The 14,020-nt window shown below is 32.5% G+C and overlaps 1 protein-coding gene across 1 annotated transcript in view; it reads left to right on the plus strand.

Annotated features, from left to right (window-relative positions):
* LRRIQ1 (leucine rich repeats and IQ motif containing 1) overlaps window positions 1–14,020 on the plus strand; it is a 234,048-nt gene that overhangs the window by 118,787 nt on the left and 101,241 nt on the right. The window contains exons 20-23 of the mRNA XM_063646532.1: window positions 7,626–7,715; window positions 8,372–8,493; window positions 9,008–9,103; window positions 9,361–9,443. Of these exons, the coding sequence (XP_063502602.1) occupies window positions 7,626–7,715; window positions 8,372–8,493; window positions 9,008–9,103; window positions 9,361–9,443 (391 nt within the window). The remainder of the gene's footprint in view (window positions 1–7,625; window positions 7,716–8,371; window positions 8,494–9,007; window positions 9,104–9,360; window positions 9,444–14,020) is intronic.

Consider the following 14,020-nt stretch of genomic DNA (forward strand, 5'->3'; position numbering starts at 1 on the left):
TAGGTAGACTGATTAGTAAAGGAGAAAAAACAGAGAAGAGAAGAAATACAAAAGTAGCCAGGGATCAGTCCACATTAGGCCTAGGATATGATGTCAAGCACTTTGGATTTTATTTCAAATGTGATAGAATATTATTATTGGGTTTCAAGTAAGGAAGTTAAATATTGTTCATATTTTAAGTGGATAATTTTGTTTGCATTGCGGAGATTACTTCCTTTGACCTATCTTTACCCCTTTTCCATTGCCATCACTTTATTTTAAAATCATCTTAAAACTTCAGATGGTGTAATTGAATTGTTTTGTTTGTTTTTGTTTTTTGTTTTCTTTTTTTCTTGCTCAAATTTTTCTGTATACAAAACTTATCTGACGAGGATTTCCCTTTTTTCATTGATTTAGTTGAAAAAAATAGTTGCCTTTAGGATTAAAACTTCTGGATTTTTAAGACATATCCTTATGTAATTATATAAAATCTTTTCAAACTTATTTTTTTTTTCCTGTCAACAATGCTTACAATATGGCAGACACCATGCTTAGTGCCAGGATAGGTAAATAGACAGAAAAAAACATAGCTCTAAGTTTAGGGAATATCAGAAATATATTGGATTGTTTTCAGTTAATTATAATTTTTATAAGAGGAGTAAATATAAAATTATCTTGATAAATTAGCCAGAATCCAAAAGCCTAGATCAACTATCCACGAAATGTTTCCTTATATTGATTTGTTGCCTCTCTGAAATGTGATTTCATTTAACAAGTGATTAACCAAGGAACACTTACAACCAAGAGTCATTTTATTTTAGTTTTGTTAAGTATAGTTTACCCTAATTTATTAAGTGCCAAGAACTATGAGGGATCTGAGATTTTATCCTACATGAACTCTAACAAGTTAGGATGCTGATAGAAGAAATGAAACTTCAAGAGACAAAAACACTTATTACCTGTAACAGCAGGCAGCAAGAGCTTCATGTACCAATTCTCCTTTTCCCCCAAGTTCCATAGGAGGAAATCTGAAGAATGTCTTCCTAGTAGTCTTGAGCCTAGGATATCCCATATCTTCTAAATGGCTGTTAGCAACCCTGCCCATCCTGTGCTCCACAGAAAGTTGTTATCTTTCTTACACCAGACAGCAAACAAATTTCTGCCCTCTACTCCAAAGGGAAACACAGTCTCTGCCTTCCCATTCTGTTAGTTTTATGAACATCTTTGGAAAGATAGTCTGTAACAAAATCTGTCATAAGTCATGCAGAATTGTTAGAGATCCATGGAAAATTGTATCCCAAAAATATCCATCCCTTGTTTTTACATGAGAAATTTTCTAATAAGTATACTATTCCAGTGGCCACCCTGAATAATCTGACAGGGGCTGGGACAAAAATCAACTAGATTTGCCTCATGGTTCATGCAATTAAGGTTACTATCAATAGTCCAGGTGTTTTCTCCTTAACTTTTAAATTGATCTTCCCAATAGGCTTGAGACTTTAATCCAACTATAGCTGGACTCCTTCTTTTCCCTCAGGAAGGAATTACAGGACAATTCTGCCATCCAGAATAACCCTGGTCAGCGAGTTGAAGCTGACCTGAATGCTTTCTAGGGATATAGTGCTGTTGACTTAACACTTAAAAGTATGTTATGACCACCACACCTTCTAGGTCACCCCATGGAATGACTGAGGATGGGGATGGGGAAAATATCCACATCTGTTTCACAAGGGAAGTACAACATCTGGGGCCATGCCCTGCTGTCTTGATGGATTTCTTAGTAAACTTAAGGTAAATTACTATGAAATTGTGTTCACAGCCCCTTGGAAGGGGATGGCAGGTCCATTAGTAAGTTAAATTTAAGGTGCTTGCAGCAGTTTGGGACAGTCCTGCAGAAGTTTTTTTGTTTTTGAAGGAGGCTATAGGGGCAGTTCAAAAGATAAAAATCTCCCTCTTTCATGCTTCCCAGGATTTAAGGTATTCCTTTCAAAGATTCTGGTTTTTTGTTCTCCACCTACTCCCTCAAAATTAGGGTGTTACATTTCAATAGTTATAACTTCACCATTTTTCTAATCATTCTCTATTGACACTTAGACCTTTCATCTTGAAAGTTCAGGAAAAAGGAACAAGTGCCCTTTTATAAACCATAACTAAGATTAGTTTGAATACTCTTACTCTTCTTTTGGCCAGGCTGTACCTTGTTTAATCATTCTGGCCTATACTCGCTGTTAGAGAAAAGAGATACTCATCATACCCAGGAATAGTCAGGATAGAATCCTGAGTTGTCCAAATAGATCTATATTACCCTCTATGCATTTTTCCTAATCATTTCCTAGGAAGTGGCTGCAAGAATATGATATTTTTTGGGGGAGAGACATGCTCACTGATAAAATTGCTTTATCTAGGTGTGTGGATAGAAGGAGGTGATAGAGGTAGGCGCAGACTATCAGTTCATTGTTGATTAGCTTGTGTCATAACTGTCACAATCAAATGGTACAGAAAACTGAAAACTTAGGCAACTAATTTCAAAGGCCACATTTGTATGGCCAAAGCCAGCTGATGGATAACCTAAAAGATATTAACAGTGGCAAAGATTTGAAGGTGTAGTGTAGTCAATTTTCCAACAGGAAGGGACAAAAATCCACAAGATGAGAGACATCCTTCACTATAAGACAAATGGGCAAATTTTTCAGGAATCACAAGTCTGGTATAAAAAGTAGGTCTACCTTAGATATAAAGTTAGACCCAATCAGTAACTTGATTCCAGTCATTCTCATTAGGGAATGGGCCCTTACCATGGGCATCTGTATGAATAACACAGACAGGGTTATAAGCAGCTGTGATTTGTTTTCCCTATTTGAGGGCCCAAGTCATGGTGTCTTTAGCTTTTCATGTGGCAGACCCAACTGTTAAGCCATTGGCAACAGTCCAAGAATCAGCTTGGTTTCAGCTTAGCCAAACCATCACTGAACCAGGCTCAAGAATTTAAGCGAACTTGGGTGAATTGAGGTCCCTGTGAGACAGCAACTTTGGTTCAGGCAGTGAAGTGGAGATGAGTATTCCCTGAGATAGATAGCTGCTATTTTTTTTTTTTTCATGAAAAGCCGAATGCTACTGAGGCACATTTTTGAGTATACCATTTTCTTTTTACAAGTGAAACCTTTTGGGACCTTCTCACCTTGTTAGTCATTGAATTCAAGTTGTCCCACCCAAAATGGGAATTATCAAGCCGGTGAGTTACAAGAACTCTAAGTGCCAGTCATTTAGTTTCTAAAGGAATCAAATAGAACGATAATAGGTGCTTTTCCATAGGAGTGTACCTGATTGCTGTATCAGAAAGGCTGCAAATCCAAAACCAGAAGTGATGTCTCCAGATGAACGCTGCCTCCATTGCCAGTTACAAATCTATCCAAGTTCAATTTCATTTTCAATACATAAGTAATAAGTACATTTGATAATAATTCTCAAGTAGGTAGAAAGCTTTCCAGATCCTTGGTTGTAATTTAAAGAATATCTGAACAGAAGGCTTTCTTTTTTTTTTTAGATGTATTTATTTATTTTACTTTTAGTTCTGGGATACAAGTGTAGAACATGCGTATTTATTACATAGGTATACGTGTCCCATGGTGTTTCACTGCACCTATTGACCTGTCCTCAAAGATCCCTCTCCTTGCCTCCCCACCCACCAACAGGCCCTGGTGTGTGTTGTTCCCCTCCCTGTGTCCATATGTTCTCATTGTTCAACTCCCATTGATGAGTGAGAACATGCAGTGTTTGGTTTTCTGTTCCTATGTTAGTTTGCTGAGGATGATGGCTTCCAGTTTCACCCACGTCCCTGCAAAGGACATGATCTCATTCCTTTTTATGGCTGTATAGTATTCCGTGGTGTATGTGTACCATCTTTTCTTTATCTAGTCTATCATTAATGGGCATTTGGGTTGGTTCCATGACTTTGCTATTATAAATAGTGCTGCAGTAAACATATGTGTGCATGTGTCTTTTAGTAGAATGATTTATATTCCTTTGGGTATATACCTAGTAATGAGATTGCTGGGTCAAATGGTATTTCTGGTTCTAGATCCTTGACGAATCTCCATACTGTCTTCCAGAATGGTTGAACTAAATTACATTACCACCAATAGTGTAAAAGTGTTCCTATTTCTCCACAGCCTCACCAGCCTCTATTGTTTCTTTACATTTTAATAATTGTCATTCTGACTGGTGTGAGATAGTATCTCATTGTGGTTTTGATTTGCATTTCTCTAACGATCGGTAATGTTGAAATTTTTTTTATATGTTTGTTGGCCATGTAAATGTCTTCTTTTGAGAAGTGTCTGTTTATGTCCTTTGCCCGCTTTTTGATGGGGTTATTTGTTTTTTTCTTGTAAATTTGTTTGAGTTCCTAGTAACTTCTGGATATTAGACTTTTGTCAAATGGGAAATTTGCAAAAATTTTCTCCCATTCTGTAGGTTGCCTGTTCACTCTGATGATAGTTTCTTTTGCTGAGCAGAAGCTTTTTAGTTTAATTAGATCCCATTTGTGAATTTTGGCTTTTGTTGCAATTGCTTTTGGCATTTTCGTCATGAAGTCTTTGCCTATGCCTGTGTCCTGAATGGTATTACCTAGGTTTTCTTCTAGGGTTTTTATGATTCAAGGTTTCACATTTACGTCTTTAATCCAGCTTGAGTTAGTTTTTGTATACGGCGTAAGGAAGTTGTCCAGTTTCAGTTTTCTGCATATGGCTAGCCAGTTTTCTCAGCACCATTTATTGAACAGGAGATCTTTTTCCCATTGCTTATTTTTGTCAGGTTTGCTGAAAATCAGATGGTTGTAGATGTGTGGTGTTATTTCTGAGGTCTCTGTTCTGTTCCATTGGTCTATGTGAGTAGAAGGCTTTTTTAAGCAACAACTGAAATTTGTATAAATTTGCAGTGGTAAGCACGATATATTAACATACATTTTAAAAAACAGTGGTATATTTATAACTCTTAGCCAATTCCTCCTGACATTTTGAGATTTTATTTACCTCAGCATACCAGGTAATTAATGCCAAATCTATTTGATATTAATAAGCTTGAATACATATAAATTTGTTGTCTTGGTAACATATTTTTGGTTGTGATTATATAATTACCAAAAGCATCTTTAACATTTTATATAAAACCTCTTTATGCTTCTAGAAATTTCTAAGAGATAGTAGTTAAATAATTGTTCTGGGATTCTATAAAAGTTTCTATAAACTTTCTATTCAGCCAAAAAAAGCTATTTTCAAAGTTTTCTGTACTTTTAGATATTAATTAGAAAATGTCAATTTTCTCCAGACTTTATGTAGCCTTTCCAAGGAAGAGCACTCTATCAACATCTCTATGATGTGGCAAAGAAGTTTATTGTGCTTTGTGGGATCTTGTCCTGCTGAAGAGAGAAAACAGCTGGATTTCTAGAGAATATAAAAAGTAGATGGTTTGGCAGGTGTTTAAGAAAATAAAAATTTAAAAAAGGCTGTTTGTATGAAATCAGTGTAAGAGTCAGGCAACTTGCCTGACAGTGCTGGTCATTTTCCATAACCACTCCTCAGGTGGCATGTTGCCTTTGTAATATTGTCTCCTTCACATTTTCTCATCAATTTAGCAGTTTTCAGCAGAATAAAAATACTAATTCAATTATAGCTGATATACTGGCCCTTGATCTTCTCTGAGATATGACTTGTCATTGAAAAGAAACAACAAAAAAACTCTAAGTTCTAAATCCTGTTTACAATTTTACATCAAATAAAAATTTCCATCCCCACCTTATTTTAACAGAAAAGTCATTAGATTTATTTGTCGTTCATGAAGAGCTAAAGAGAGAATTCTGATTGTATAAATCAGTGGGAGTTTACTGAGTTACTAGCCTGATTTAACAAGCAATCAACATACATGGCTTAAATATATTAGAAATAAATGGCTGTATCTTTTCTTTTCTATAGTTTTCCAAAAGTACCAAAGCATATGTGTTTCCTTTTATTTTACAGTCTCCCTGAACTGTAGCCATTGTTTCTAGACTGCCATTTTCAACCCTTTTCTTTCTGTGAGGATGAGAAAGAGGAATACTCATGGCTCTGGTGAGAGAGCTTTGTCTCTCTCTGCCTCTTTCTCTCTTTTTCCAATAATGCATTTTTTTAACAAATATTGAATTATTTATGAATACTGAAATTTGAATTTTTTAATTGACAAATAAAAATTGTATATGTTTATTGTGTAAAACATGACATTTTGAAATATGTATACATTGTTGAAAGTCTAAATTGAGTATATTAACATGTGCGTTACCTCACATAGTTAACATTTTTTTGTGGTGAGAATGCTTAAAATGTATTCTCTTAATGATTTTCAAGAATATACTATATTAACTATAGTCACCATGTTGTGCAAAAGAGCTCTTGAATTTATTCCTCTCATATAACTGACAAATAGCAATTATTCAACCGAATATATATTAAACCATATATAACTGTGAGAGAGATATATATCTATGTATATGCTAATATTCGCTACCTGGAAGAAATTTAACAATAGATCTGTCTAGCAACTGAATAGAGGCACACTATTTACATAACATTCAAATGGTGCAAGTTTGGTCAGGTATACTAAGACTAAATTTCATTAAGTGAAATTCTGTCATTGCACTACCTGCCTGTAGTCAATATGTCCTAGGCCTGCCTTTCCAATGGTCTTTCAAAAGGCAGTCAAGACACACTGTAATTGTGTAAATGAAAAATTGCATTTACATCCCCTCAGAATAAATTATTCTAGTTTTAAATCATAAAATGTTTGATTATTTTAGAACCTTTTTAAAAAAAATTAGTATTCTAAGCATCTTTTTTTCCCAAAAAAATACAGAAACATAGAAATTAATTCTAAGCCATATTATATATTCAATCAAGTAAAAATCAGATAATTACATCCTAAATTATACAACACTAATACAATTAGCAGGTTCCATTGTGGAAAGATAGAATAAATTTGGAAATCCCATATATTGGAGAAAGATGTTTTAAGAGAGGGAGTTTAAAATGGAAATTCCCAAATGTGGGCTTAAATTTATATTTTTGTTATTTGAACAGTTGAATTAGAGAATATAAATCAGGGACCATGTTCCTTGTATTGTTTAATTCATTGTCACAAAATGTGGTTTTTTTACTCTATTCAGAAAATTTGTGAAATTAAAAAAAATTTAAGAAAAAGCTGGTTTATAGACTGTTTATAGAAAAACTGACACTAACATATTCAAATACTATAAATTTTCAGTAGTGATGTCTGTACTGTAGGAGCTAAAAAAATGACTTTACTCAGTTCCATCTAGATTTGGCTCAGAGTCATAGTTATAAACAGTTAAATACACTGAAGAGTCTGCACCTCATTTTTTAGAGCATTCAAATATCAAGTTTTCACTTTATCCAAAACTTAGGGATGAAAAGTCTTATCCCACTTTTAGCATGTTTTCATTAAACAGATGAATATCATCTCACAATAGTAAGTAGAAAATTTCCTGTAAATAAAAATTCTGATATACTTTGTCAACATTTGTAGTCTATAAGATGAATTAAAAGAAACATTGTAAAAGTTATGTAAGCTAAATTACATACATTTTAATATTATTTGTGCAGGCTGCCTTAGAAGAAGAATGGCTAGCATTAGATTCCACCCGCTTCCCTTCACAAACACTGCTTCTTTCAAACCAGCTGCATTGGCCAAAGGTAACATGTCATGGAAACTTCTGAGTCCTCGATCTTTGCTCATTTCTTAAGGTTATGCTATGTTGCAGTGATTAATAATACAATTTATTGACTTGAAAAACATAATTACTTTTAGAAGCCTCTGACTTCCTCCTCATCCCCAGATGTAATTTTTCATGTAGCTTTTCTTTCATTTGCTCCTTTTTTTCTTTATTTTGGATTTCTTTCAACACTTTATTTCACAGTAGCAAAAGAAAAAAAAATGATATGCTTCAGCTGCATATTTGGCAGTAGACTAAAATCACTAGTTGACAGCACTTTAAAAATACAAAAATATGCATTAAGAGGGCAACAGCTGAAGATTTTCAGTCAGAGGTCAATGGACTGCAATATCTGTTATTTATCTGATAATCTTTGAAGTTTTAGTTTTCTGAGATTTTTAAAGATCTTTGCAATTAATCATTTTCTATATGAGAGCTATCCCAAAAAGCATAATTTCCACCACTACAACAAAGGACACGTATAATATATTACATAAATTTCATTTTATTATAATTTTTAATTTTATAATGAGTTTCCCTTAGGAGGCTATTTGGTAATATGCATGTAAAATAATACAACATAAATGCTAGGATTTTTTATTTTACTTCACACTTATTTACTTTTTTTGTGAAAAGATTCCTGGAAACTTAAAATGGGATGATACTTCGTTTAATTTACCAAGTAATCCAGCTCAAGCATGGTTATGTAATGACAAAGAAAATTTGTCTTCTTCAGAACACACACAATTTAATAGCAGGTAAGCTAAACTACTGTTTTAGGGAATCAACCTGTGAATGACAACAGTATTACATATCATACAAAAGTAGTACAATTATAAAACTAGATTTGAATTTACTTTAGAAAACAGAATATTTAGTGTTAAAAACATCATGATCATGAAGAGTTTTCAGTGTAAGGAAAATGAATGAAGTAGATACATTAAAGCAACTACAAAATTTATATGTCAGGGAAACAATGTAATTAATTATTGTAAACAAGTGGATCTTTAAATACTATATAGGTACAGATAATGATTAGACTAAAAATTCCAGTGCTGTGTTACTTTTCACAAAGGGATTGAAATATGCTTCAAGTAATTGAAATGTAAACATTTTAAATTAATGGCAGACTTTTATTGCCTTTCAAGATAATGTTTTTTGCTAACTTAGATTTTATTTCCAAGTTTGAGACAACATAAACAGTTTGTAGTTTTAAAAAGTGCTGATATACTTGTGTTGATTCAGTTAAAAGTGGTATTTTTCTATTGCCAGATCAGAAAATAAAACTTCTTCCTGGACACCTGAATCAAAGACCAGTAGAAAGAGTTTGCTAAAATCTGAAAAAGAAAAAAAAATTTCAGAAGAGTGGTATGTAGTCAATTTGACACTAATAAATTTAAAAATTGAGAGATTGCTAAAAGTCCAAGACAGATACTTTTCAAGATTTTAAGAATGCCTATATTAGTTTTTAAGAAATTATCCATCTGATTAATTTAGTTTCTTAAATGGGAATTCACATTTATTTTAGTATGCTATAATTCAGGTATGCATGTCTATATGTATATGCATATCTACATATGATCCGGGTATTTGTTTTACCTTTATTATATTTAAACTTTTAATAGGGGCTTTAAGGATATTTCTACTGCTCAGCAAATGTTGAAGAGGGCACAGAAAATGAAATCGAAGAAACTAAAGAAAAAAATAGGTGAGTAGTTAGTGCTCTTTGAATAATAACTGTGTATGCAAAATTGAAGATAATTTCTTTAAAATATATTTTATAAATTATGTTTAATAAGAACAGTAATCAATTCACAGATGACTGTGTCTAAGATACTCTGAAAAAAATAAAATTATGCTATGCCATTGAATGATTTATACTCAAACACTATTTTTACTTTTTTCGGCTCTTTCTTATATACTTTGCTATTGATCTATCTATTGTTTACTGAGAATTATAAGTTGTTTTAAAACTGGTTCATTTTGGGAAATGTTGACTCTAAAGAGTATCTGCTTCACTCCTTAGTCTTTTGTGTGCTTTTAAATTGCTTGATTATTCAATAAATTATATAAATGTATCAGTTCAATGGATTTTAGCTATGAAGACTTCACAACTTAGAATCTTGGAAAAGCAAAGTTTATATATTTTGTGATTTTGTAGGACTTGGGAAATGTTCTAAAGCATCTTTTATTCTATCCCACTTACGAGGCTACTCTTTAAATCATTTGTTTTTCTTTGGATACCTCTAATCATTTTAGTGTAATTACTTAATATATGGAGTCAGAGAAGAAATATCAGGATATTATGATATCTTTAATTAAAACTATTCAAAATAATTGCATGTAACTTTATATATAACTGTAAATATTTACTTATATAAATATAAGAACATGCATTTCTTTTGTACATCAGTTTTGTTTTCTAAAGTTCTTATTGTTAGTAAACAGTTTCCAAAAAAGACTGGTTACTCATGAGTGGTGCAATAAAGATATACTTTTCCTATAGAACTAGCTTATGTAATCATATGAAAAATATTTCATAAAACTATTTTTATCTTTTTCTATTAATTATATTTTAATTATAATTCAGTAAATTCTAAGAACCAGATATAAATATAAAATTTTAAAACAAGTAAATATTGCAAAAGTGCTTTCGATTTTCAAGGAGTAACTGATATTTATTGGCACATCATTACTAGCCATTGATAAGTTACTGGTGATTCATTTTTATATTCTGAAGTGTTCAACTTGCATACCTTATTGTTATATTAGTGATATCTTAATTTTTTTACTTTTTTATGATAACATTTTTATTGAGTAGTAAATTTTTTCAGGTTTAAAACATTAACATTTCAAGCATTTTTAAAGAAAATATAAACACCTTGCTTTTTAATTTGTTTGTACTTCCTGCACTCTCATTTTGTAAGTGCCTATTAAGTTCATCAGGCTTCTCTGAACTGAATGCTATGTGGTGGTTACCCAGTGAAATAGTAACTCCAAACTCTTAACGATAGTGAGATTCTCTTTCAGTTCTCTAGATATAGAATCTAGTAGTGTAAATCTGGTAGTGTAATAAACTCTATTATTGCTTTGATGTCTATTTCTACCCATCTTCAGCAGTATCAAAAACATTCTTTAAACAACTGTTTTGAGAATAATAACAATTTCTGAAACTCCTGGGGCAAGTTCAAATATCAGAGGTGGTTTAAGAACTGATTCAGCCAATATTCAACGAATAATTATGACATAGTTGTATTCAAGGAATTTTGCTAGGCCCACTTTTAAAAGTATTTGTAATGTTTGCAATAAATCGCCTCCAGTAGTGAAAGCAGAGGAAAAGCTTAGCTTGTCAGACTTCCCATATGATTCTGTCTCTGGGAAATATATAGGTCTTTCTTGCCAACTCTTGTAATTGAGGGTTTTGTGGGGGGTGAGAACATTTTTTATAAAGCAGCATAGCAAGTGTTTTAGCAAAGGATTCAGTAAGGAATATATGATAGTACATAAAAATCATTGCTTTAATGGCCACGACTAGAGATAATTATCAGGCAAAAATTAAACCTCTTTTATCAGTCACAAGGGGGCATGACAGGGTAACAAATGAAAGAAGATAACCAGACATCCAACTTAATGACCACATCTTTAACTTAACATTTTGGGTTAGGTTAAAATCCTAAATGGCAATTGTATAATATTTATGGGGACTGTTACTCTAATAACATGATTATAATCCAAATTGCATTCTTATTACTGTGTAAGGTTTTGTATCTCTATGTATCACTTTTGTTTTGCTTTTTTTCATCAATATATTAGAATAATGAAACAAAACATTTTATGTTTAAAACATGAACGCTGAAATGTAAAATTTAGTGATAAGTTTTATACTCTTCTTGCTTTTTTCATTCTATTCTTCATTCACAACAGATATACAGATTAGAAACATTAAAGAGAGGATTAATGGTGAAAAGCAGGAAAAAGAAAATCTGAGAGATCTTTTCTAATCATCACATTTTGTCTATCTTCTGTTCAGTTGATGATGTAGAACTTATTTCATTTTGTATCTATGAGCAAATTATTTAAGATTCTGTGCCTCAGGTTTTCTTCTTATAGAATAAAAAATGTTCAGTACTTTTTCCAGTTTTATAATTCAATCAATCTGTGATATACCATTAACTTACTTGCATCTGTCTCAGATAATGACCATAATTTAAATTTTTTACTCACTAATGAGTTAAAACAATGTTTTAAATATCTAAATTTGGTTAAACACTGAAAGATTTACTAGCAATTTTTAAATATACTTGGAGATACATATCTTACATGGACAACTCGCCAACTTGAAATTTTTAAGCCACTAGAGGGCAACATCGTCTATAAAACTGCTGTGAGACTAACTAGATCTGTGGAAGTGGGGAGCATGGCAGGAGGGGTGTCAGAGAATACGAACAATTAATTAATGTAATAAATTATGTCCTACAATCTAACAAAGTAGTAATCCTCAAGGAAATGGAGCACAATTGCAAGAAGTATGGCAGCTTTAATTCAAATTTCTGCCACAGAAAACTTAGACCGCTCAGTAGCAAGCACTTCATATTTTCTGTTTGTATTTTGTACATGTTTTTATCAGTCAAGGGATATGAGTCAATAATATTTTATTTATTTAAGATGAAAATGAAAATACAGCAAAAAGCAGAGGGTCAATTAATTTAAGAAAGTAGAATGTAATGGAATCAGTTGCAGAGAGAGGGAAGAATATGAGGAAGCTCATTTATGAAGAGGCAAGAAACTGAGGAAAGATGTGGTATGGGCAGCTACTAGGGGAGACTTAGTATTGATGACTTCTATTGGTATAAGTGAGACCATCTGATTAAAAGAGGAGGAGGGTGGAGAAGGAAGAGGAGGAATTGATTGGAAGCTACAGGGTAAAATCTAAAATTGTGAGGAGTTATCATTACTTATACAGTTTACGTTTGGGTTATGGTGGTTGTTTTTCCTAGTGAGTAATTGCTTTTAACCTCTTGATTGGCATAAGCTTGAACAAATAATGACTGGTCTTGTATTTCTGGGTTTTATTTGTTTGTTTGTTTGTTTTTATTGTTGCTTCATACACAGAAGCAATTTCAGAATTTGGTGATCTGTGTTGAAATTTAGCAGATATCCAAGGAAGTTTAGAATTCAGTAATACAGTGAAGAGCCTGTGTAAGGTGAGAGTTACTGGTTTATTGAAAACATGCAGGGTCAATAATCTCACAACACTGAGTGTAATTGGTAGCAAGACTGAGATGAGGTGGATGCAGAAAGGGAGTGGGTGTTTGGTTTTGATGTGGAGCACTCCTCAGAGTGCTCAGAGAGAATGGGGTCTGAGTATAGAGATTTTGGTAGAGAGTAGTTGGTAAGAGGTTTAAGGAACGTAGGATGAAGACCTAACATGGATTTTCTGCCAGGAACTAAGCCAGCATTAAAAAAGGCTAATTATTTATGTCAAGTAAACAATTCATGGGCTATAGCAAAGCCATCAGATTGCAGAATGATAATAAATGTAACTAAAGAATGTTAAGGGGGAGGGACCAACAGGGAATAGTACAGACAAAACTCTACCAAAATGAAGTTTATTCAAGATTTATTTTGTTTACCACATCAATTTCCAGAAAGATTTTACAAGAATTTTGATCAGATGTTACTGTGTTATGCTCTCAACAACAAAAAATTAATAATAAAATTCATCTGAATATTAAAATCCTTGAGGGCTGAAACACTCTTGACATGTCAGACATACTACCACCAGGCCTAGCACCTGATAGATATCCAGTGAATGTCAATTGACTAAAAAAATAGATAAAAGTCACTAATATACATTTTACAGTATGTTTGTGCATTTTAGTCATGGAAATATATGCTTATATTTGGGAAAATTTAAATTAGTAAATAGTACTCCTTTTAAGATTATGAAGTATTGCTAGTTATTCAAGCTTATTTTACAGCACTGCTATAATTGGCACCTGCCAAAAATGGGTAATAATAACCAGATTTGTATGTAAGAAGAAAAATACTAAAATAAAACAATGAGATAAATTAGAATTATAGAAGTTGAAAAGGGATTGTACAAGGAATTTAATAATATGGATACTATAATGCTTAACTAAAATTATATATTTTTTTCTTTTATTATTATTATTATTATTATACTTTAGGTTTTATGGTACATGTGCCCAATGTGCAGGTAAGTTACATATGTATACATGTGCCATGCTGGTGCGCTGCACCCACCAACTCGTCATCTAGCAT

The sequence above is a fragment of the Pongo pygmaeus genome, chromosome 10, assembly GCF_028885625.2.
Source record: "Pongo pygmaeus isolate AG05252 chromosome 10, NHGRI_mPonPyg2-v2.0_pri, whole genome shotgun sequence".
Lineage (NCBI taxonomy): Eukaryota > Metazoa > Chordata > Mammalia > Primates > Hominidae > Pongo > Pongo pygmaeus.